Here is a 26,840-nt window from a genome sequence, read left to right as displayed (position 1 = left end):
AATCATAACCAACAAAGTGTGTAAATCAGAAATCTTGATTTCATACTCAGCTTTACCAGTAACATAAATTTCTCTTCTAGGAGAAAAGAAGATCATTACCTCTAATTCTCTGAATTTTCAAGGCACTTTACTATAGAGAGAGGCTTGTGTTATAAGGCAGAAAGCGGTATCAGCGTATTTAACTGCAGAAAAGGGACCGCTCCTTATACACCCATATGCCCCATAGGCCCTAGAGTTCAAGGACTTGCTGCAGTAAGAGCCCACTAAACACTATACATTCAGTGTCAACGACAATCAGGAAAAGCCTTTCTTTGAAATCTTATCCAGGGGCCTAGTGGTTAGGTTCAGCACACTCCGCTTCAGCCCAGGTTCAGATCCTGGGCACAGACCTACACCACTCGTCAGCGGCCATGCTGAGGCAGTGACCCACATTTAAAACAGAGGAAGACTGGCACAGATGGTAGCTCAGGGGGACTCTTCCTCAGCCAAAAAAAAATCTTACCCAGTCTTCTCATCTTATTATAAGAGAATTCTCCTTTAAAAAGTATTCAAACCTTTCTTGTGGAAACTTACTCTAAGAAATAGTTCACAGGAAAAGAAATACAAACAATTATCACCTGCACTTTTTAACTCAGAGGAAACTAACCACCTTACAGGTGCAAGGTATTAGCAAGAAATGAGGCATCCAGAAGAGGAGATACAGGTCTTGGTGGAGGCACGTGGGATTGGTCCCCAGTTTGCCCAGCCTTACCCTGTGATTTCCTCATGTCTTTGATGGCTAACGCACGATTGCCATGCTGAATACTGGTGAACTCAGGGCTGGTCACATTGTTAACCCTCAGCTCTTGCCCCAACGACTTCCGACCATAAGTATTTTCCCCAGATCCTCCATTGACACTGTAGCCACCTAAAAACAGCGACAATGACATTATTTTCATGGTGCTCTTTGCTTCACTCAAGCAGTTCCTGACAGTTCAGGATCTCATTACCCACTCTACAGCTCAATGTGCCCTCCTTCTCCAACTCTTCCCCAGTGCCACCTGCCCTGAAATCACTCTGATTTTGCTTAAATATCTTCAATGGAAGTAGAGAAACAAGAACTAAATTAAGTCAGATTTTGCACTTTAAAAACTTTTTAGAAGTCTAGAGAAAAGATGGTAGTCGGGAGAAGACTTCAGCCTTAGTGATATCATTTTCTGTTTTTGGTGGGCAAGGAAACAGCATTTATGTATTATGTGTGTGAAAAGAACATTTAAATTAAAAAAAATTAAGAGGGTAAACTTACTACAAAGTTTCAAAAACAGCACTGCATATAATATTTGTTGTTTGTTTACCACATAGCTCTAAGTCCAGGGTTTCTTTCCTCTGCACCATGGTGTGCTGCCTATTATAAACTGCCATTTTCTTTGATATTTTATATAAACATAAAATATTTATATTTTAAACTAATAGAAGAAAGAGAGAGAGGCGGGGAAGGGAGAAAGAAAAGAGAGGGATAGGTAAGTTAGAAACGAACAGAACCATGCCTCTGCAACGAGGCAATATATACCCTTTTCGTCATTCTGTATGTCAGCGTGGACTCTGGTATCATCGTGTCTTTGCCGAGACACCACAGCTGAATTTGAAGGCTGCAGTCCATAAGACGAAGACCCACCCCTATCTCTGGATGAATATTTTAAATTATCTGGGTCGGCTGATGCACTATCAGTTCTGAAAGAAGAGAGAAGAATAGAAGATTAGAACTTCAAACAAACATTTTAATAGCCCAAATCATAAATCTTTCTTTCACACAAGCTTCTCTCTTCTCTCCACCTTTTAAATGTTTTAAATCATTACTATTACAAATAAGCACTCCAGTGTCTAAAGTCTCAACTGGGAAGGGACTGTCAGTGGATGAAATGCCAGCTTTTCAGCCCCTTCTACTATTCTAAAGACCCATTTAGGAACATGAACAGCTACCAGGATTAGGATGACCAACTCATCCTGCTTTGCTCGAGACTTAACTGGTTTTAGCACTGAAGGTCCCATGTCCCAGAAAGTCCCTCGGTCCTGGGCAGACTGAGACAGTTCATCACCCGCGCCCAGGATTCTCTCCACATAACTTGATAAAAGGAGTAATTCTTCCTAAACTTTCCTCCCAGGAAAGGGTTAAGCAGTAGAAAAATTAATCTTCCCAGTCATAAAAATAAAAAACACTGGCAACATATCAGGTAGGGTGTGTTACCAAATTATTTTTAAAGTACTGCCTCATGGCATTGTGGCATTCTCTCTCTCTCACTTGAACTCATAACTTGATTATTTGGTGGGAAAATAAATGATAGAATGATATGTGAAGCAAGCTCAGTGGGACACAAGGAAAGAACACATTAGCTATAAAGTAACATTATTTTAATGTATTGCAATACTGAAGACTTCACTGAAGATTCCTTAACTATAGAGAATACCTTTTAAAATTATAAAGTGAGGAAAATAAAAGATATCAGATATCAATAAACCTGAATTTGAAGGTTGCAGTCCATAATCTATTTAAAATTCAAGTGTTGTCCAGAATAATCTCTGATACTCCCAACCATTAATCATAAAGTATCAAGAGATAACACTAAATACTCTATGGCAGCACATAAAAAATACCAAAAAAAAAAAAAAAGTTCCTGTCCCAGTGATACGTCCGAAAGGAACAACCTTCTGAGAAGAAAAAAGGAAAAAAACAGCTTTATAACACTTACTAAAAACACCTTCTGAACCCATATTTGGAAAAGTTAAGGACACTGGCAAGAGCAGAAACTAACCTAGTCCTCAACCCCCAGTGCCCTTCCTCCAGGTGTAAAAATGACTGCAGTGTTTGCATATATATTCAATTCAGAGTTTATCATCCTTTGGTTGCCCTCACCCACAAAATACTAAACATGAAACTTTGCATAGGTTCAATCAGTCAGACACACTAACCTGTGTTTACTGGAACCACTATTAATATAGAATGCAGACAGTAAGTCAAATTAAACTTGGATACTTAACTGGCACAAATCTAAATTACTCCTAAAGGCTCTCAAATCTAAAACTTGATAAAATTGCATAATCTTAGCATACTGAATTAACTAAGGCTCCATAATGGAATGCATTCTTCAAACATTCAGGGTTCACTAGTTGATAGACAAAACTCAGCACTTTCCACATATAGAAAATAAAATCTATGGAATTTCAAGAAAAGAATTCTGAGGATATTTTCTAAATATAGTAAGTCTATAAGCATTTAAATACTTTTAACACTAAATGCAGCATGAGAACTTTTTTAAACTAATAAAAAGGCATTCCCCATGTATCTAAAAACAGCACATTAAATGTGCACCTATAATGAACCATAACATATCATTAATTTCTGAAAGGGAATTGAAAAAGAAAAGAGCGTATGAGCTTTTCTGACCAATTTTGAACGTGTCTGTATGTATGGCACCTAAGACAACCTAGAAAAGTAAGCTGTTGGAATGAATGAATAAAATAAAATACTTCTGAAATGCCAAGATAACTGAAGTCTACCAATATTTAAATGTTTGAATTTCCTGTTTTCATTCTGTTTATCTATCACATACACTTCTCCCTTACTATTAAAGAGTTAAATATTTGTATCGTTTTCTGGTGACACAGTAGTAAACATAAGGCAGCAGAGAATACAGGTTAAAAAAAGATCTGGGCTCAAATCCCAGCTCCAGCACTGAAAAGGTATGTGTGACTTTGCACAAGGTGCTTAAATCGCCAAGCTTCGGTTGTCTCTGGAGTAAAATACGTTAGTACTTATCTGCCTCAGTTGTTTCCTGCATAAAATAGAAGATAATACCTATCTAACACATAAGGTTGTTATAAGGCTTAAATAAGATAATGAATTCTTAAGAAATATTTAGCTTACAGGGTTATGCTCAAAGTTATTATGACCATAATACTAAATAAACTCAAGGTTTCCAGTCTAACAGACAAAAATGCCTAAGCAGTTCATGACTTTATGAATACAACCAAAACAAGTTTTTACACTCAATATATCGCAGCTGATTTTAAGTTCTTCACTGAAGAAATTAAGCAATCCACTGCTACCAACAAATCCATTTCTAACTAGGAAGGATTCGATTTCAAACTAACTGGAAAAAACCAGGAGTGACTTCCCAATTTGTCAGAAATACACGTTTTAAAATCCCATGAGTTATGAACATCAAGACTTTTTCCCCCCCCAGAATTTGGGTTCAGAAATATAACAGAAAAATTCACCAGGGTAGAACCACTGTCTCAGAACTGTCTGAAAACTCCCTAGTTGCCAAGTTCTTTTAATATAAACCGATCAAAACATCTCCAACCAAAATTCAAGGGATAGGCATTCTGAACCCAAAAGCACAAAACAGTTCAGCATTTATATGAAATCTCTACTTTTATAATATCTAGACTGCTTAGGTCTCAAAAAAAGTCAGTATAAGGCTGTTAGTACCAAACAAGATGATCCAGTCCAATAAAAAGCAAACTGTTAAAGAACAAAAACAAGCACTTAAAATGAGGTAATCAAAGGCACAAAATAGAAAATGCAGATTTGAACTCAAAGAAGCAGGCATAAACGTTCAGCTAGTTATAAGGGCTGAAAAAGCTACCATCTGCCAGAATTAGTGTCTCAATTTAGTGATAAAAGAAAATGTATCTGTTAAGACTAACTAGCAAGGATCCAAAAATACTTCCACAGCCCCTTTAATACTCTAAAAATATTATGGAGAGAGAGAAAAAACAAAAAAAGAAATGCATAAATTTCCCCAAAATGATTAAACTGAAGTTAAAGCCTGATGTACATGCCACATGAGAGGTAAGTTTCTAAAGCTCATACCTCAAAAATCGCATACTGTATAATATGGAGCCTTTGTGATGTTTTGCATCAAGTCAATCTGTAAGACAGTAGTTACAATATTAGTGAAGACAGTGGGTTAAAACATTGTTGTTCAAACATGAAGCAAATATCATTTATGGGTTAGGTGCTTTTAGTTGAACTATAGCCCTCTAGGGTTCATATGTTGAAGCAAAAATTGAGATTGAAAGCCACTCTGTGCTTTAGAAGATAGAGAGGCTTAAGGTGGCAACCAAAAAAATTTTTAGTACCTAAAAGAATTTAAATGTTAACTATAACATACAAATCACATGCAAATACAGTTACTGCTCATTTTAGTTACCTATTCTCAGTACACAGAAAATGTAATAAATCTGAGATGTCATTCACTTTTGAATGACCCAAATGCTCAGACCCCACATCAACAATCCACCATGTGGTAGGGCATAGTATCTCCTGGCTAAATGTGGTCTTGTGGTCCAGTGTTCTTGTAAGCATTATAAAGAGCAACAACAACAACAAAAAAGCCACTCTGGAAGCATGAAAGTTAGGGAATTCCATAAAGCACCCCGAAATGACTTGATGCAAACACCACACCTAGTGGTGCCACCAGAATAAGCATCAGACTGCTTCAGGTTGTTTTTAACTAGGCTTATTAAGGGATTTCGCTCTCATGGTGAGATCTAATTTGTAATGGACATCAACCAGGAAATGAGATTTGCACTAAAGCCAATGAGGTGGAAATGCATTTATTCTCTAAAGCAATGGTGCTCAAAAATAGTGTCACTGTCACAATGCAGTTGTAGGCTACGCTGTGAGTTTTTCATACTGACAGTTAACACCACTTGAAAAAGATTTACCTTTCAGAAATAAATTCAAGGTTATCCCTGAGTTGTCTCTTACTCACCTGGATTCAGACACGCTTCCATGAGGGATAAGAGTAAAGGTGAAACTATGCATAATCCTGGGCCTTGTATACATCACTTTCACACTAGAGACACTGCTCTAAAACATGAGTCTATGGCTAAAACATTCATTTGGGAGGCTCAGGGACATCAAAATTTAATAAAACAGAAGTGAACCATCATGCCAAAATTATGAGTTTATGTTAGTTTTGCAAAATTTAAATATTAACAGCTAACATAATTTCTTGATGAAACTTCCTTACCTACTTAAATATTAAGTGTCTATAATACCAAATCTTAATTATCTGTTTATGCGTTCTTTGTTACCAACTTTTAATCATTAATCAAACTCTCAACTAAACAGCCACTGTAGACTCAAAATAGCCAGCCCTAGTGGTCTAGTTGTTAAGATTCAGCACTCTCACTGCCACGACCCGGGGTTCATTTCCCAGTCAGGGAACCACACCACTCGTGTGTCAGTTGTCATGCTGTAGCGGCGGTGTGTTGCTGTAACGCTGAAAGCTATGCCAGCAGTACTTCAAATACCAGCAGGGTCGCTCACGGTGGACAGGTTTCAGCGAAGCTTCCAGATTAGACAGACTAGGAAGAAGGACCTGGCCACCCACCTCCAAAAAACCTGGCCATGAAAACGGAGGAATAGGGGCCAGCCCAGTGGCGTGGCAGTTAAGTTCACATGCTCTGCTTCTGCGGCCCAGGGTTTGCCAGTTCAGATCCCGGGCGCAGGCCCAAGTACCGCTTACCAAGCCATGCTGTGGCAGGTGTCCCACATATAAGAAATGGAGGAAGATGGGCACGAATGTTAGCTCAAGGTCAAGCTTCCTCAGCAAAAAGAGGAGAACTGGTGGTGGACGTCAGCTCAGGGCTAATCTTCCTCAAACAAACGAACCAACCTGGCAGAACAGCAGCAGAGCGCAGTCTGAGAGGGCGCCAGAAGGTGAGAGGACGGCACAGAAAGGCCGGGCAGGGTTCTCTCTGCTGTACACAGAGTCGCTAGGAGCTGGAATCAACTTGACAGCACTAACAACAAAGACTCAAAATATAAAAATATATTCAACTATTGTAAAAGCAATTTTAATTTTACCTTGACCAAAGAGAAGTCTGGCCTTTACTCTTAGCTTCTGGAGGGTAATCTCTAACCTCCTGGAATGCCACGCCTAACAAGAATTTCCTTGTTCACTTGGGGCCTTTGGCCACACCAGAAAGTATACCAATGTAACTTAAGGCAGGGGCTTTGAGTCACATGGATCAACTCAATCTCCAGAAGGGCTGGACACCAAGTTCAGCCACGTGGGCAGTCAATTACGGAGCCCCAATAAAAACTCTGGACACCCAGGCTGGGGTGAGCTTCCGTGGTTGGTAATACTTCATGCACACTGTCACACACCAGCATCAGGAAAGCGATACTGTTCATGACTCCACAGGGAGAGGACAACTGGAAACTCCACATTAGGAACTTTCCTGGACTCTGCCCTATGCGCCTTTACCCTTGGTGGATTTTAATCTATATCCTTTAGCTGTAATAAACCGTAATCATGAGTATAAAGACTGTCAATGAGTTCTCTAAGTCCTTCTGGTGAATTATCCAACCTAAGGGTAATCTTGGAGATCCCCAAACTTGCAACTGGCATCAGAACTAAGGGTGATCTTGTGGACAATGCCCCCTCTAACTCTGCACCTATACTCAAAATCACTGAATGTACTCTAACCCAAAAGTTAAAAGATTGTAAATTTTGTTTTTTAACAACATCTTTAGCAAACATAATAATCTGAACTGACTTCATTATAGTTTATTTCCCTTCCAAGGAATCTCAGACACCTTCTACTGACAGACCTCTAATCAAATTAAGCAAAAGGAACAAACAAAGCAACTCTAGGAAGGCACTACATCAGATTTTAACCTTTGCTTCATGTGCATAACTGTCTTCAGTGAAAAGGTTTGTGAACACACTTCCCCCATGTAGCTCCCTGACTACAACTGGGTCTTCAATGCTGCCCATGTCTCCCTAGCCAGGGCTCTCTCCTTTCCAAAACAGCTTTCAAACTATCTGTACCCTCCTCCTTCCCCCAGCACTACCTGTGGTTACCAATTATAGATTCCTGCTTCACAAGAAGTACAAGCCATTCCACAGCACTCTCAATAATCAGAGAAAATAATTTTGAGTTCCTACCAACCCTGGCAGGCAATTTACCCAAGCAGTTTACATACATTAATCATCTCATTTAATCTCTAACATAATCCCATCAGTTACCATCTTACAGTTGAGGTAACTAAGGTTCCATAACCCATCTAAAATTGCATAGCTTATAAAAGGGAGAGCAGGAACTCAAACTCAGTTCTGACTTTCAAGTTCTTCAACACTCTGCCACTGCCTGCCAACTTCTTTCCAATAAATCCACAAACTCACCTGCCTCTGCATCCAGAGCCTTTCCTCCCATCACCCTCACATAATGGAACCAGGAAACCTCCCATCTCCAGTAACCCTCTGGGGCCATACTTCCCCCCATCTTCTGAGGTATGCCTTGGATCTCCCACTTTCCTACTATTCATCATAACATCAACACAAGAGCACTTGCAAGTGTTTCCTTTAGAAAAAGTCCAAATCTTAACTCCCTTTCTCCTTCTAATTCTAATTTGTCTAGACTCTTCACGGCCAAACCTCTTGAGAAAAATGTATCTTTCTTGCCTTCACTCCCTTTCCAACTCACTGTAATCTGGGTTCCACCCTCAGCACTCCACTGAAACCGTCCCTGCCAATGTAGGAACTGTTCCTCATGGCCTACTTGTCTCTCAAATCCCATAAGCCCATTTCAGATCATCTTGCTCAATGTCCGCCTGACGACTTGCTTTTGACAAGAGTATCCTCACACTCTTTCTCAACACCACTCTGAAGTTTCTTTTGGTAACTTTAATTCCAGTAACTCTACTTTTTCCCAGTTTAAGTACTTTCTTCCTTCATCACTTCCTTCTTTAACCAGCTTAAATTTCATGGTCTATCATTTCAATAATACTCTTGTCAATCCCCTTAACCTCCCTTAATAATTTCCTCACACCACTCTGGCAAAACCCCAACCCTGGATAAACCAAATTATCAATTACCCATTGCCCATCAGTAAGCACGCACCTCACTCCTAGGTCCTCCAGTGTTCACCTCCCATTCTCCACATGCTTATTCAGACCTTCCCCCTTCTCTTTAGATTGCAAAATACTCTACCAAACCCCCAACACATATACACATTCTCACACTCACTCATTCTCTCTACTTCACCAAGAAAAAAAATACCATAACACATCTGCACCCAATTCTAGGCCTTGATTAGGATTCCATCTACTTCTCTTAATCTTTCAAATACTCTTTCTCCGGTGGAGGCTACCTTTCCCACCAAACTCAATTCTCTCCTTAAGTACGTCAAATTTTCTAATGTCTCCCCTTTAAAAATACAAAAATGTATTTTTTAAAAATCACAAAACACAACAAACTGCATCAATCCCACATGTCCCTCCACCAAATAACCTGCCTTCGCTCTCTACAGTCAAACTAAGAGTTTTCTCTGCTCTCCACTCCCATTTCTTTACCTCTACTAGCTCTTCAATCCACACTGATGCAACTTATGCCCCATCACTTTTGGCAAAACCAACTATGACCTCTACGTTCCTAAATTCAAGATATACTTCAGACTTCATCTTACTCATCCTCTCAGCAGCTTTCACAGGGCTGTGGAGGAGGGTGGAGCAGGTTGTGGCTTGCACAAAGCTGTCTTGCAGAGGAATGAGGTGGGCTGAATGAAAACCACTTTTTTTTTTTTCGGTGAGGAAGACTGGCCCTGAGCTAACATCCATTGCCAACCTTCCTCTTTTGCTGAGGAAGATTAGCCCTGAGCTAACATCGGAACCCATCTTCCTCTATTTTGTATATGGGATGCCACCACAGCATGGCTTGATGAGCAGTGCATAGGTCTGTGCCTGAGATCCGCACCTGCACACCCCAGGCCACTGAAGCAGAGCACACAAACTTAACCACTACACCACTGGGCCGGCCCCGAAAACCACTTTTAAAAATTCTTACAATAACCCTCTGTGCTAAGATCCTGAGAATTCAAAGTAAACACATTCTTCCCTTGCTTTGGCTTATGGGATGTTATATTCTGTACTTCTTCCCACCTCTCTGGTTCTGCTTTCTCAGGAAACTCTAAAGTCTTGCTCAGCCTCTTCTACCAAACACCCTGGAGTTTCTCAAGGCCTGACCTTAGGGCCCTCTGTTCATCTCACTTTGTACTCTCTCCCTCAATTCATGGCAATGGCAGTATTTATCCTCTGTATGTCACTGACTGCCAAATCTAGACCTCCATCATAGAAGTCTACTCTGAGGTCCAGACCAAAATACCCAACTGTTTAAAAAACAATCTCAATGTTCTAACGCCTCAAACACAACAACTGGCTCCTTTCCTCCCAGAATCCCCATTTTAATAAATGGTACCATGATCAGCTATTTTCTAATAAACAGCACTATTCGGTCAGTCAGACAGAGTATGTTTCCTGCCTCCAGTTCTCCTCTCTATCCCATTTCTCCTCCACACTGCAACAAAAATAATTCTCATAAAACACAAATCTGATGTCCTCCTGCTGCCTTCATAATCCCATGTACCTTACTTTCCTTTCAAGCTAAACCTCTACCAACCAACCACCCCTTCTACACTCTATGCCATCAGCCTAATCTTGCAGTGCCATAGAAAGAATCACCTTGCTCAGCCCTGTCTGCCCAGAACAGCCCTGTCCTTGCCCCTCACCAACCCTAGCTAATTTCTCTTTATCCTCCAAGCTGAAGCTTTCCTTTAGAAAGTTTCTGATTGCCCTGGGGCTGGCGAGGAGCCCCTGCTATATATGCGGCTACCAAAGAACCTAATAGTTCCCTTAGCTCTTACACCTTTTGAAAAGCTTATTTAACTGTGTTCTGTCAGAAGCCTGGAAATACCAGAAGGGCAGGGGCCTATCAGATTTGCTTATCATTGTACCCCTGTTGCCTAGATAGCATATAAACTACGTGTTGACTAAATGACTGCCTAGACTCATAACTGAGGCCATTCTCTTGACCTTGGAATATAGTCCCCCAACCTAACCCAATAATAACTTTTCTTAAGATTCAACCTGCAACCCACATTCCCTTTCCAAAACATTCTATTAAAATTAACAATATTTTCTTGATTATTACCTCAAGAGAATTTAGAGCTAACAAATTCCAAAAGGTGAACTAAGATGGTTCCAACCCTCTAAGAACTTACGATCTAAAAAGAAAAAACTCTAAGTCAGTGTAAGTTCCAATTAGGAATATAAAATGCTCTGTGATTTCAGGAAAATAATCCCATCATTCATTCGTTCTTCAAACTCTTATAGCACCAAAAAAGTGTGTACCACACTAGTTTCCACTTTACTACTTACATACTAGCTTCCATTTGCTCACGTGTTTGAGATGCTAGTATTGAAGGCAGGGAGTATTACTATACCACACACCTTTCATAGGGAAAACATAACAGCACAATGGTTGCTGCTTGAAGAGGGGAGAGGGAAAGACTAGAAGATGACCTTGGTTCAAAACCCATTATGATTGTTCAAATGAAGTAAAAGTGTGTCTCCTAAGTTAAAACTTTCATAACTAAACTTTGGTCTATGCATATAATTTAAGAGTAACTTTTCTGAACACAAAAAAGAAGTCAGAAACAGAAAGGACTGGCTTCAGCAATATATTTACATAAATTCTGAATTTTTTAATCTACTCAACATGCATTTTAAAAGCCTTATTCATTTTTGTGCATCAAAGGACACTCTATGCCCCAAGAAAGTAAAAGACAACTCATAAATTGGAGAAAATATTTGCAAATCACCTATCTCATAAGAGTCTAGTATCCAAAATATACAAGGAAATCCTATAACTCAACAAGAAGACAAACAATCCAATTTAAAAATAAGCAAGACTTAGGGGCTGGCCCCGTGGCCGAGTGGTTAAGTTCGCGCGCTCCGCAGCAGGCGGGCCAGTGTTTCGTTAGTTCGAATCCTGGGCGCGGACATGGCACTGCTCATCAGACCACGCTGAGGCAGCGTCCCACATGCCACAACTAGAAGAACCCACAACGAAGAATACACAACTATGTACCGGGGGGCTTTGGGGAGAAAAAGGAAAAAATAAAATCTTAAAAAAAATAAAAATAAAAATAAGCAAGACTTAAATAGATATATTTCTCCAAAGATAAACAGATGGCCAATAAGCACATGAAAAGTTGCTCAACATCATCAGTGATTGGGGAAATGCAAACCAAAACCACAATGAGAAACCACACCCACTAAGCCATAATTTTTTTAAAAAAACAGAAAATAGCTAGTGTTGTGAGGATATGGAGAAATTTGAGTCCTCATACATTATTGGTGGGAATGTAAAATGGTATAACCACTTTAGAAAACAGTTTGGCAGTTCCTCAAAATGTTAACCATAGAATTACTATATGACCTAGCAAATCCACTACTAGGTATATGCCCAAAAGAACTGAGAACCGGTGCTCAAACAAAAACCTGTACACAGACACTCAACCACAACAGTATCCACAACAGCCGAAAGGCAGAAACCCAAATGTCCATCAAAGGATGAATCGATAAAATGTGATCTATATAATGAAATATCATTCAGCTACAAAAAGGAATGAAGTACTGATACCTGCTATAACATGGACGAACTTTAAAAGGTTATGCGAAGTGAAAGGCCAGACACAAAAAGCTACATATTGTATGATTCCTTTTGTATGAAACATCCAGAATAGGCAAATCCACAGGGAAAGTAGATTTGTGGTTGCCAGGAGCTGGGAGGAGGGGAGGATGGGGAGTGACTGTTGAATGGGTACAGGGTTTCCATTTGGGGTGACGAAAAGTTCTGGAACTAGACAGTGGTAATGGTTGCACAACATCATGAATGTACTTAATACCAGTGAACCGTAAAATGGTAAATTTTATGTGCATTTTACCATAATTTGAGAAAGCCTTATTTATGACATTCTTGAAAAGGCAAAATTATAGGGGGGAAAAACCCAGTGGTTACCAAGAGCTGGGAGTAGAAGCTGACTACAAAGGGGCACAAGGAAATTTTGGAGGATGATGGAACTATTCCATAGCCTGACTGTGGTGGTCATGGTTATAATACTACAGGCATTTGTCAAAACTCAAAGAACTATACAGCATGTAAATTACACCTCAATAAACCTGACTTTAAAGTATAAAAGATAAATTAAAAACCGTTGGTTTATTTCAATAATTCAGTATTTCATGACTTATATTGCCTACTATATTTAGCCTACCATGTTCTAAAGGGAAAAGCAAAAATGAAGCACTGGCTTAAAGCTTTTGAATGAGACCAGACTGTTAGCGCCTGAATTAATTTAGCAGGCATAAGAAGAGCTGGAACATAAGAAGAGCTCGGAAAGGATTAACCCAGCCAAGGTGCAGGAAAAAAAAAAACACTGCACTTACACAGTAAAAGACAACTGTTACCTATTTTAACAGCAAAAGTTCTAAATTTCCAGCAAGACAGCAACTTTACTCTTTGTCAATGCCTGAGAAATACCTGAGACAGTCCTTATAGCACTTCATTTTTTAAAAAAAGAAATGCACAATAAGTTCTTAATATTTTATTGCATTGCCTACCCATTTTGATAGCTTTCTAAATTGTGGCTAAATTCTTATTAACTAACCACTGAGACAACACAAAAAACTTAAAGAGTCAAAGCACTAAGGCTAGTAAAATCATTGGCTGAGACAGAGACATGAAATCCAAGCTAATTTATTCTAAGTACTTAAGTATTCTGAGGTTATGTACCTCATCTGGCATAAATTCATATCTTAGTGGGGATTAAGAATATTCGCAGTTATAAAATCTTGTATGCTTTTATCTCCACTTCAGATGTGAATTCAGTGTTCAGTATCTAGCAAAAACAATTTTCTTTATGCTAAATAACCATTCACCTAAAGGCTCCTGAATCTAAGGCACCAGGTCAATTTGACTCACTTTGTCCTGGCCTTTACTTGTAACCCAAGCTAGCGTACAGCCTTAAAAAGAAACCCTGCTTCAGCTCCTATTTGCATCGCTTATCTTACCCTTTTGTCAGCAAGTCCTGGAAGTACTTTAGAAACATCCCATTCAGCCTGGGAAATTGCCAAGATTGAAAGGAAATCTCTTACTCCATGACCTCCCTAGCAGAGGAAGGACAAAAAGACTCAAAGTCCACAAAGACACAAGTCCCACCCCTTCACACCCACCCCAAGGCTCTCTAGTTAAAAGCCGAACGTTGGACGGAGATTAAGAATCACTACAGAGGTAAACACTACAGGAATTCTAAAAAGAGGTCTGGAAACCAGACTGGGACTCTATAATCAAGAAAAAAGAACTACTTTATTAATGTAAGAAATGTGTGTGACCACCTTTAAAAAGTCCTGAAAATAAGCAAATAATGACTCTGAGTTATTCTGATAAAGTTCCTCTAGCTAACAGACTTGAGCATATCCCCCAAGGAACTGACATGCTTGTGAGATTCTCTAACAATTATCTATTTTAAATCTTCTCTTTAAAAATAATCCTGGGGCGGGCCCAGTGGCGTAATGGTTAAGTTCATGTGCTCTGCATCGGCAGCCTAGGGGGCAGCCTCGGGTTCATGGGTTCGGATCCAAGGTGCAGACCTATGCACCACTTAACAAGCCACGCTGTTGCAGGCATCCCATATATAAAGTAAAGGAAGATGGGCACGGATGTTAGCTCAGGGCCAATCTTCCTCAGCAAAAAAATAATTATAATCATAATCATAAAAAGCACTGTGGTCTCCTTTAAAAATAAATGTACTGTTTAACAGATAACATTATTACCATTATTTTTTTTAAGAGGTGAGACTTGTCAAGAAAAATGTGCTTGCCAAAAATCACTTGTTACACATTAAGAAAAAACAAAAATTATCCAACTTAAACATAGATACTTTTAAAGAAGACTATTACCAAGTAAGGCACCAGTGCCTCATGGTAAGGGACACAACCCTACAAATCTTGGGCACAGTCGAGGTTTTGGGGCATCAAAAGAGCAATATTCTACCATGCATCGCTTAATGCATAACATATCTCACATATGATGGCAAATATGGAAAAGACACTGGACTTCACATTCCACATCAGTGATTCTCAACAAATAGGAAGATATTACTAGAAATATCTTTAGGGCATTCTCAAATTATATACATGACCCCTGCCCCAACTCTCTTAAAAAATATATACATCTTAGAGAGGAATCTAAAACACCCTGGCTCTATTTCTAACTTTACCAAAGTAATTATAGTAAGACAGCATGTAGATTCTTTTTTTTTTTTAAAGATTGGCACCTGAGCTAACAACTGTTGCCAATCTTTTTTTTTCCTTCTTCTCCCCAAAGCCCCCCAGTACATAGTTGCATATTCTAGTTGCAGGTCCTTCTGGTTCTGCTATATGGGACACCGCCTCCGCATGGCTTGATGAATGGCACTAGGTCTGTGCCCAGGAACCGAACAGGCGAAACCCTGGGCCACTGAAGCAGAGCGTGCAAACTTAACCACTTGGCCAGGGGGCCAGCCCCAGGTTGGCTAGATTTTTAAATGGACTGATTCTTTTCAACATCCCTAAGAACTCCTATAGGACCTATCTCCTTAAGTATCCCAAGGTAGGAAATACACTGTTAAACAACAAATTGGGAAAGAAACATAATTCCTGTAATCAGAGATAAAATATGTATGGTAAACCCTCCTACTTAAGCACTGGGATCTCTTTTAGGGGTGATCTTGAAATAGCCATTTCCTACTACTTAAACATAAATAAATAAAAAGGTCTCATAGATAAATCTCAAAAGATACGGGCTCCTAAATTAAACAGTTGAGAAAGGACGATACTTTTCAGAAAAATCACACTATTCTTCTAACTGTAGGAAAATTCATTAAATGAAGACAGTTATTGGTAGTTACTGAAACATACTAGTAAGCAGCACTCAAGAGCCAGGAAACAATGCTCCCACTGTGCTCAGCAGTAGCCAGAAACATACTCAGGTATTTAAAGTATTTAGCCTTAAGTTTAAGAAAGCTATGAAACAGTTCAAAATCATCACTTAAGCCACTTTAAACTCACAAGATCTATAAAATCCTATCTTTTTCTTTTGTTATATTTTATACTAAATACACTTTAGTCAGATTGATTTAAGTAGTTTAAAATAAGAACCTTTTATAATTTCCTTTTACAACAAGAGAAAACCTAATGTTTCCAGATATGAAGTTTCTTAGGAGACTATTTACTCGTTTTGAGTAAATTTATAGTGCCATAATTTAAAATAGCACCAAAATCTCATGATAGCTTAATACTGTACATATATTCTTATAATGATACAAAATTTCATTAATTCCTATCTTTGTTTAGAAGATACATGTGGTTCTTTTTTCTAAGTACTTCTGGGCCATCCCTGTGGCGTAGTGGTTAAGTTCGTGCTGTCCACTTTGGCAGCCCAGGGTTTGTAGGTTCAGATCCCAGGCACGGAACTTCACATCACTCAACAAACCACTGTGGCAGTCCCACATACAATATAGAGGAAGACTTGCACGGATGTTAGCTCAGGGCCACTCTTCACCCAAAATTAAACTAATTAATTTAAATAAGTACTTCAGACTATTACACTGGTAGAGCATGTCTTTTCCATGATTCCAATCTTCCTCACCCAAAAATAAACAAGTAAATAAAAAATAAGTACTTCAGACTCTTACACTGGTAGAGCACACCCTTTTCATGACTCCATGATCCATTCTCTCTTCTCCCTTTAAAACAAACATACATACATACTAGACCCAGGCGGGGGGGGGGGGGGGGGGGGGGGAGGGGGGGGAGCAGTGCAGCGTTCAACTGATGTTCTTAAATTCCAACTGCATAATAGCAGTTAAGCAAGGTACACCTAGCTTTTAACTCACCCTCTATTTAATTCCATTTGCACCTGCCCTCCAATACATGCAACAGACACAAAGATTAGATCCTTTTTGCTGGCTCACAATTTCAACTGGTATCAAGTTCTTAAAGTGTGAATAATAAGATAGGGAGAACAAATAAAGAATGATGCAGATCTATAAATTCCTCATTAGCCAACTTGAAACAAGTTTATCAGCCTAATGAAAGCACTCCAGCAAATGTAGAAAGAGAATCACTTCTATACTGGAGGGCAATTATTTGCATCTCCACCAATACTTTTTTTTAAAGTACGCTTACAAGCAACATCACAAATGTCATGTACCATACTTAACAGAAATTTAACAATTATCCTCTAAGAGACTTGACATAAATACCCTTTACAAAATTTTTAGAAGTTACCACACACACACTCTAGTACTCAGAGTACTAGAAGAGAAAAATGAAATTTGAACTAGTTATGTGCCCATGAGTGTAGTTAATTCTAAAACTTTTTGAGGAAGAGATAAAAGAGGGGGGGTTCTTTAAAATTCCAAATTTGATTCAGACACGGTAACATAAATAGCATTTGTATGGCACTTTAACAGTTCTAAGAGCAATTTCCCAAACTTCATCTTTAACCCTCATAACTCTACATCTTAAGGAAGGCAAGAATGCCCTCCTCCGAGAGACAGCTGGTAGTGCCAGTACAAAAGACCTCTGTCTTCCCATTCTTAGTCCTCTGCTATTTTCATGACACCAGCCTCTCCTAAGATAAATATTTGTGAAGGATCAATACTAAAAATGCACACATTCTTAAAAATAAATACACCTTAGAGAGGCATCTAAAAACACCCCGGTTCTATTTCTAATTTCTCCAACGCAATTATACTAAGACAGCAAGTGGATTTTTACATGGACTAAAAGATCAAGGAGAACAGCACTACTGGTACAATTCTTATATCCTCAATACGATTACAACAAAAACATACGGAATACTAGCAGTATAGTAACTACGCAAGATAGGCCACTTTAATCAAATAAAACGCTTCTTTTATAAAACTTTGTTTTATAGTCAGTCAACTGATTACCCCGACATACCTTTATTAAGTTCATTCTTAATTCCAATATTTTCAAAAAAGGAACAAGACATATATTAAAATGCTATCACTACCTCAAATATGTAATGACAGAACCGCTTTTCATAGTCAGAATTCTAACTGAAGTCCTTTAAAAACAATACAAACTATGTCTTAAGGTAGATTTTTTTAAACATGACTAATGAATAAACTCTAAATCTCAAGTTTCATAGTCCTGCTGCTGGGAAACCTGCTATATTTTCATTTTTCTTCACATGTACCCAAAGAATAGAAGGGCAGGCAAGAAAGACGATCAATCTTCATAGGAAAGAAATTCCAGGATGTGTTTTATTTTCAATTAAATACGTATTAATTCAACCACACCATACTATGTGATACTGGTGATCTGTATCATCCAATCATAAAAGAGTTCCATTCTATAAAGAGGACAAAAAGGTTGACATCTTTCCTCAAATTAATAGGTTTTTCTGTCTAAATTCTAGCAAATCTCAGGAAGCCAACATACAATCTGTCATTAGGGCAATTAATCTGAATTTCCAGTGTCAGAATCAAAACAGAGTCTGGAAATAAAGTGTTATATTTCACACAAGAAATTCCAGGGTTCATATTATGAGGCATGTAGACCAGGGAGACCCTCAAGAGGCTCAACAGCAAGCATCATGGATTGCTCCAAAGAACTAAATGTTGCAAGACGCAAGTTAAAATCTCAAACACATACATAACACATATACACATCTTTTAAAATCAGAAGATTAAAATGCTAACGAGAAGAGCACGAAGACAAGTTTTCAATTAATATAAGAGGGAAAAATTTAAATTCAAAGAGCTTCAGTAAAAAATAAAAGAAAGTGTTGTCAACGTAGTCAAATATGGAAGAAAAACTAATATATTTAACTTTATAAAATCTAAGACATACTTATTAGTGGAGCCTTTTCCCTAATCAACAGAAAAGGTATTATATACTGGATGCCACCCAAATATAAAGATCTAGTAAACAGTAAGTTTAACCTTGTTTTTTTTAAACTGCAGATAGATACATAAGTATACAATTACCTTAGGACACTGCCGAAATATTAATAATATTCTTGTGGACCTATAAGAGCACTGCTGAGGTTCTCTTTATGATGATAAAAATGGTAAAGGAAAAGTACTACCTCTCCTTAAAAACAAAGAAATAGCAAAATTTAGGAAATTCCATACCAAAAAACTATCTATATTCTGATACCAGAAACTCCTCTAAAAGAGGTTTTTAAATGGTAAATACCAGAAGTCTGTAAAAGGTTGTAAGTAATACACGAGTTCTTACACATACTATAAATAATAAGAATAGCAACATTAACCTCCAAAGGAATAATTTCTAACAGGAAGACAACTGCCTTTTTTGAAAGGATAGGAAGATTAATATGAAAGAAGTAATTCACTATGTTTAGCAATCTGCTGATTCTGGAAGATTCGGGTTTCAGTCACTCCCCAATCAGCAGGCATCCGAGAGGCAGGAAGTCCGCTTCCTCGGGTATTCTACTGCAATGCCAGAAGGCTCAAGCCGGTGCCTAACTTTTCGTGATTAGACTGCTCACATAATGTACAGATAGATACAACAGATATGGGATAAAATGCCAATGGGTAAAAGAACTTTAAATTTGTGAGCAACGTATTTTTTCAAGATGGATAAAACCTATGAATCTTAAATGACCATACTCTTTCTTCTGTGAAAGATCTGGCCACCTCAGTCCACTAGAACACCGTCCCTTTGAACCCGTTCAATCAGCTGATGTAAGCTGCTGCCTCGGGCTAACCAGGCTGCTTACAAGGAACAGCTCCCCTAAAAATGCAACGCCTCCTATGGCAACAATGTTGTAAGCTCTGGAGCTAACTCTAAACACAGAAACAAATTTGCAGAATTCCAGTTTTATGTATTTACTTGAGGAAGGAATCGAAATACACAAAGTACAGTGTATGCTGTTTACTGAGCACTGACAGGGAAGAAGGGACATACAGAGGCAAAAAGAATATACGAGACGCAAGCACATACGCAGGTTACGTTTTATTGGGGAAGACACACATGAAAATCCCAGTAAGTGCTATGAGGAAAACCTACAGTGAAGTGTTAAAGAAGGCTGCTGCTTCTCACTGAGGGGGTGACATTTAGGCTGAGACAGCCTGAGAGCACCCAGGTCAAGTACTCTGAGAAAAGAAATCTATGTTGTAGGGACAAAGCAAGAAGAGCAAGTGCAAAGGCCCTAAAGCAGAACTGAGCTTGGGGAGCGCTTTAGGGCAAGAAGACAGAGATGTGGGGGAGAATCTGGCTCTGGCTCAGCCCTCAGGGACTTAAACTAGTTGGGGGAACACAAGAAACCAATCACCGAACTGAGAAGCATAGTTACTTTCACGTAGACGGCTGCAAGATTCGGAAAGGAAAGGGATCACAAAGGGTGGCAGTAGCGGGGCAGGGGTCTTAAAGGAAGCACGAGGTTTAGATTGGGGAGAGCGTGAAACACAGCAAAGCCACAGTCGGTATGGAGAGTGTGGAGAAAGGTCCACAAACCTGTAGCTCAGAGGAATAAACTCAGCCAAGCAGAGGAGCTCCTCCAAGTTCTAGGACATGAATGCCTGAAAAGGTTGACGGTGGCTCCACCGTCTGAAACTGTTTTCACGGGGATCCTCAGATACCCCAAGTTAAGTATGCTTACAGCAAAAGAGGAGTAATAGAAATATGTTGAAGATAATGAGGTTATCAATTCTCAGAAACCATTCAGTTGGTAATAAATCATAAGATAATATTCAAAGATTTCCTTTCTACAAAAAATGTTAAGGTGAAATCTACCTGTACACACTGTCGGGTTTTTGGGGGGGTAGGGGGGTTACCCAACTGAAAAGTCATTGTGCATCTGCATCTTGATTGGGGTAGTGGTTCCACAGGTGTATATATTTGTCAAAATTCACTGAACTTAACACCTATACACATGTAAATTTTACCTCAAAAAAGTAACACAATAAAGTTCAAAAAAAAAGAATTCCGGGGCCAACCCGTGGCCGAGTGGTCAGGTTCTCGCGCTCTGCTGCGGCGGCCCAGGGATCGCTGGTTCAGATCCTGGGTGCAGACCCACACACCACTCCTCAAGCCATGCTCAAGCCACATTCTATCTGTGGCGGCGTCCCACATAGAAGAACTAGAAGGACCCACAACTAGGACATACAACTATGTACTGGGGCTTTGGGGAGGGAAAAAAAAAAGAACTCAACTAAAAGGAAAGTACACTCAATCAACCAATACAAGATGGAGTGGAACCAACGTTATAAAAACAAATGTCTCGGGGACCAGCCCGGTGGTGCAGCAGTTAAGTTTCCACATTCCACTTTGGTGGCCCAGGGTTTCGCCGGTTTGGATCCCGGGTGCGGACATGGCACCACTCATCAAGCCATGCTGAGGTGGCGTCCCACATAGCACAACTAGAAGAACCCACAACTAAAAATATACAACTGTGTATCGGGGGCTTTAGGGAGAAAAAGAAAAAATAAAATCTCTAAAGACAAATGTCTCTACATCAAAAAACTCTATACGAATTTAAGAGGTTACACTCTGCATTTTAAAAAAATTAAAATGTAATAAGCTGGAATATTTCATTTAGAATTAAACCACAAAATGTCTGCAATCTTTACTGTTACACTTCTGTGTAAGAGGGGTATTATTTTCTTGTCCCCAAAATAAAATGGGTGCTGAGACAACTTTAAGATAGCCAAAGACAAGCAACCAAACAATAATAATATAAAGAGACGCCAAACAATTGACAACTTGTGTGACTCCATAAAGGGAAGTCCACTGAAATGAGTCTCAGGGATTTATTTTACGTGATTAGGATAGAGAAAGAAAGGCAAGTAAGTAAGTGCCTACTATACGCCAGGCAGTGAAGGCAGGAAACCTTAAATTAAAACATTGTGAGAACTTGATGTTCCCAAAAGACATCATGGACCACACGCCAGTTTATGTGTATGACCATTCCATATACATAAGTGTCCTAAGCTGAACTGAAGTGTGAGCAGAGAAAAAGAATCACTTTAGTGCTCATCCTCAATCGATACCAGATAACAAATGATGGGCTTCTGCTTATAGAAATTCCCACATATTGGGCTGAATATTTTGTCTGAATTTAAATCATGAGCTATAAACAGAATACTCAGGTCCTCAGCAGTCTCCCATCTAGACTGTTCCAACTGCCTCCTACTGTGGTTACATATACACACCCCCCAACTAATTTTAATCTTCTAAACTAATGCCACTTCCCTGCTGGTAAAACTTCAATGGATCCCTAAGGTCACACCAAATACACTTAAACTATGGTTCAAGGCCTACAAAACAGCTCAATCCAGCTCTTGAGCTTTCTCTCTTATTTGTATCACTTCTCTTAACTACTTCATCCTTCTAACCAAACTGGGAATTTCTTACCAAGGATAACTTGCATTTTGCCATCTCCCCTACTTTCTTCTGTTTTGGGGTTGTTTTGGTTTTTTTTTTGAGAGAGAGATCCTCCCCAAATTTACTATCAAAAAAGTACAGATCAATTTCATGGCCCACTGCCCCCAACTCAACGGTACGGTTTTCCCTCTTCTGACAGTCCAGGCTTTAAACTTTCTTAATCACATGTAAAAATAATTATACCAAGAATTATATCACAATTAATATCCACGTAATGCTTTACCTTTTACAAAGCCCCTTCTTATCTCCCATACTAACCTAGAGCCTCCTTAAAATCAGTGGTTCTATTAATCTTAAAAACTTTAATCTGTCTACATTTTACCAAAAATGGAAGCTATTTTTAACATACAGTTTCATTCTTTTAGACTTGTAGAAAGATCATTAAGTTTGGGCACATTAAGACACCTGATACATATCTGTTAACCAAAGTCCTACGACTCCCAAGTGTAGAAGTAAAATTTGTTTTGATGTTGACCTGAATGCAACCTCATTTGTTGAACTAATCTATATTTGACTCCAATATCAAAATAATCATGTCATTTTGGAATATTAAAATGTACAGTAACTAATTATACATTTAATTTTAAACCATTCTGATCTCTATCTTGATTGATACAACTAGAAGATTACTTCTCAAAATAAAACCAAGAAAAGGACAGGGGGCTGGCCTGGTGGTGAAGTGGTTAAGTTTGCACACTCCGCTTCGAAGGTTTGGATCCTGGGCGCCGCCCAAGCACTGCTTGTCAAGCCACACGGCGGTGGCATCCCACATAAAACAGAGGAAGACTGGCACAGATGTTAGCTCAGTGATGATCTTCCTCAAGCAAAAAGAGGAAGACTGGCAACAGATCAGAGCTAATCTCACTCACAAAAAAAAAGAGAGAGAGAGAGAAGAACAGGACAAGCTTTGGCTAGTGGCAAGGATAAAACCATTCATTTGCCTAATCATTCTTAAATGATAATTCAGAGTACAGTGAACGAAAATGAAGACTATCAGCCAGTGCTACATAAATGCTTTCTGCTGAAGGTATGCTTGTAGCAAAGGCAGGCCTGCTCTGTCGCCAGATGACAGGAGTCTATTCAGCCACCTGGCACACTTCCTGTCAATATGTGCAACCATGATTGACTCAACGGTGGGTTTCCAGACTACGTGACAAACTAACACTATGAGAAACCAACGAGAATTGCTTTTCTAAATCCCACTTTTTCAAAAGCCTAAATCTAGGAAAACAGAACCCAAAAAAAATCAGACAAGGAATGGTAAAGGCAAATAATTTTTTTAAAAACCAAAATGATTCAGATGAACCGTAAAGAATTTGCCTGCATCTGAAGATGTTTAGAAAAATAAACTCCCATTTAAACAAGGGGGAAAGATAAGGCTCCATTCTGTTGGTTAACTGGAGTCAGTCACCTTTCCGAAGTGAAGAGGGGACAGAATAACAACCTCAAACCATGAAAACTTATGACTTGGCAAACATCTGAGGTTTTTTATTAGCTATTTAACAAAACAACTATGGTGACTGCAAATAAATCAAGTTGTGCTATGGGGTATTGTCCACACTACTCTGTTCCCTTCTCCACAAAGAAGCCAAGTATTTCCAACATCCTAACCAACTGTTACTCCATGTAACCAAGTACATCTCACAGTATTTGTCTACCTAGGCAATAAGCTCTGAGAATTTGTTACAGAGCACAGCTTCAAAGAAAGCTCACATCCTCCCGCAACACAGCACACACAGTCAAGAAATAAAGCACTTGAAAGAAGAAAACAACACGGATAATATTAATAACCCATGTCCATATTCCATAACTATAAGCCATTCTGTTTCATACTTGTCAAATAAGTCAGGTGACCCAGCATGTGGCTGCAACTCCACTACTCCATTTATTTAGAACTACAAGTTACAATTTATTATTTTCCGAAAGCTCTAGGATATTTGAGAAGGGCACTTTATTTAGCCCTCTAAAGATACACTAAATTCTTATACATATGCTGACCACAGTACTGAAAAATAATGGAAAATCCATAGCAAAAGAAGAGCTTTCAAACATCAAATTCAGGCTCATATATCATCAACCTGTTGGATGCAAAAAAATTAAATTTTACACATTTCAAGGAAAGTACAAAACAACTAAGAATGTCAATTACAGATAAAAATACTTAAACAAGTCAATCGATTTTATTTAAAACACTTACAAACCCTAAGTGATAAAGGACAAGTAAAACTGCTTTCCAAACAGTTTCTTTTTTAAACTACTTAGACATCTCAATTCTAGATTCAGACACTAACTTTTAATGTCACCTAGGTATGTACATTGGTTCTCAACAGACACAGGACTTGGGAAGGCATATTAAACAGACTAAGATGTGTACCACGTTTTGATTTTTCAATCACATCTTAAAATGTTACATTCTAACATCTTCTTAAATTATTTATTTCCAAACACTGCTGGAATTACACGCAACCATCAGGAAGCGAAAGTCACTCCAACAACGTGTGCGTCTTCCATCTATTTGGCCAGTTCCTGGACAACTGTAACGCAAGTTTGCTTCCAAGTATGAGAGCTCCATGAATCAACTAACTCTAAACTATTACACACATTTAGGGAGTTCTAAGCACCGAGCTAATTCCAAATAGTCTCTCAACATTACAAGCACTTACTCGGTAAGAGAGAGAAGAATAAATCAGCCCCAAATTAGGTACAACTGCCCCATGGTTAATCAGAAAGACACGAAAATTAATTTTTTTTAATAAAAAGGTTGATACTCCTAATATATTCAATTCCAACTAGGCCCTAAAGCGGTGAGCGCGAATCCTCCTCCATACGCGAGGACCTTCTCCACCGGTGAGCGGCCCACTCAAGTGCCCAGGTATGAACAGCTCTCCACCAGGGTAACCGCCCCTCCACTTGGGGAAAACTTCACTTCCCAGGACCAGAGTGGGTCGGCCCCATGAACACAGTGACAGCCTCATTCCCCGCCCCACAACCGCCCTGCCTAAAGTCAGGGTAAAACCTTGGAGGTTTTTTTAAAGTACTGACACGTGGGGGGCACAGAAGGGATCACAGTTAAGGAGGTCTTTCACGTGGGGACCGAGAGGATGAGGAGCCAAGGAAGTCAATGGGTAACAGACAGGGTCCTGGACTCCCAGGATCCCCCAACTTTCTAATCCCAACTCGGGGGGAAGGTGGTCACTAGAAAGTGGCCCCCCTCCCCGGCCCCTCTCTTACCCCCTCCCTGACCCACCTCCTAGGCAGCGCCCCCGCGGGCGCCCTGGGTCTCGGCTCCAGCCCCGGGGCTGAAATGCAGAGAGAGGGGAGGCAACTAGGCCTCGCCTCCCCGCGGCCTTCCTCCCCCAGCCGGGGCGGGAGGAACCCAGGAAGCCGCGCCCGGTGCCCGGGGGGTGGAGGGCCTAGGCCGCGCCTCCCCGCTCGCCGGCCCTAGGCCGCGGCCGGCCCGAGGCGGGGCCGGGGGTCGGTGCGGCGGGCTGGGCGCCGGCTCACCCACCTGGGTTGCCAGTCATTCCAGCTCCGCGGGTACTTGGTGCCGCCGCCGCCGCCGCCGCCGCTGCTCAGCCGAGACCCCGGGGCTCTGCGGCTCATTACCTTCCCCGACACGACATGGCCAAGCGCCGCCGCCCGAAGAAGCGCGAGTCGCCGCCCGAACCGGCCGCCGCCGACACGCCGCTCCGGCCCGGGGCTGAGGAGGAAGCCGAGGAGGAGGAGGCGGCGGCGGAGGGCGGGGGAGGCGGACGGCCGTTCCGGGTTCCGCCTGAGCCCGCAGCGCAGGACGAGGAGGCGGGAGCGGCGCGGCGAGGGGGAGGCGGAGGCAGGGGAGGCGACGTCTCTCCCAGGGCCGTGCGCGGCCCGCGACGCCGGGGCCCAGGAGGAGGACGGCGAGGAGGAGGCGGTGGCGGCGGCCGCTCACGCTCACACAGCCACGGCTTCCCCGCCTCCCGGCTCCGCCCGCCGCGCTGCCGCTGCCGCACGGCATGCTGGGAGCGAGGGGCGGTGCCGGCGCCCGCCGGGCCAGGGGAGAGGGGCGGGGCCGGCCGGGTGTGGCGGGGCGGGGCCTGCTCCGGGGGCGTGGCAGGGGGCGTGGCGAGCGGGCGGCCCGCCCGCGCCCTGGGCTCGCCCGGCTCTCCGCGGACTGCGCCGAAGTCCGCGCTCCGCCGCGGGGGGTCATGGGAGAGGGGATCTCCGCCACCGACCCCACCGCACAGCCTTCCAAACGCGCCCGGGAAAGCACCTGACCCCCGAGGGCCGGGCAGTCAGGTGTAAACAGACGTCCAATTAGGGACCTGGGGTCCTGCGCGCGCGTACACAGGCGTGCCCTTAGGTTCACGTGCGCCTGCCTTCCTCGCCCTGGGCGGTAAAAAATGAAAGTAATAAAAAGACACGGGTAGGTATCCCGCACCCACCTGAAATGTGCCCATGGAGGCCTGACAGCTTGACCATTTCTTCACGTTGTAGAAAACTAAACTAAATAGAGTACCCACGACCGCCAGCCCCTGTCCCCGCCACG

General features: G+C 40.9%; 1 protein-coding gene across 2 annotated transcripts in view; it reads right to left on the bottom strand.

Moving 5' to 3' along the window:
- SMG1 (SMG1 nonsense mediated mRNA decay associated PI3K related kinase) overlaps positions 1–26,318 on the bottom strand; it is a 93,177-nt gene extending 66,859 nt beyond the window's left edge. Inside the window, exons 1-4 of one of the 2 annotated variants that reach the window (XM_023616261.2) lie at positions 25,824–26,312; positions 4,853–4,910; positions 1,550–1,710; positions 752–907 (exon numbers count right to left, since the gene is read on the bottom strand). In XM_023616261.2, coding sequence (XP_023472029.1) covers positions 752–907; positions 1,550–1,710; positions 4,853–4,866 — 331 coding nt within the window. In that variant the 5' untranslated portion in view covers positions 4,867–4,910; positions 25,824–26,312. Of the gene's footprint in view, positions 1–751; positions 908–1,549; positions 1,711–4,852; positions 4,911–25,823 lie in introns of both variants that reach the window. The other variant, XM_023616260.2, reaches the window with a different exon arrangement.
- Between the last annotated feature and the right edge of the window lie 522 nt (positions 26,319–26,840).

This window comes from Equus caballus, chromosome 13, assembly GCF_041296265.1.
Source record: "Equus caballus isolate H_3958 breed thoroughbred chromosome 13, TB-T2T, whole genome shotgun sequence".
Taxonomy (NCBI): domain Eukaryota; kingdom Metazoa; phylum Chordata; class Mammalia; order Perissodactyla; family Equidae; genus Equus; species Equus caballus.
Note: the sequence above shows the minus strand (reverse complement) of the source record. Positions and strands in the feature narration are given on the sequence as shown.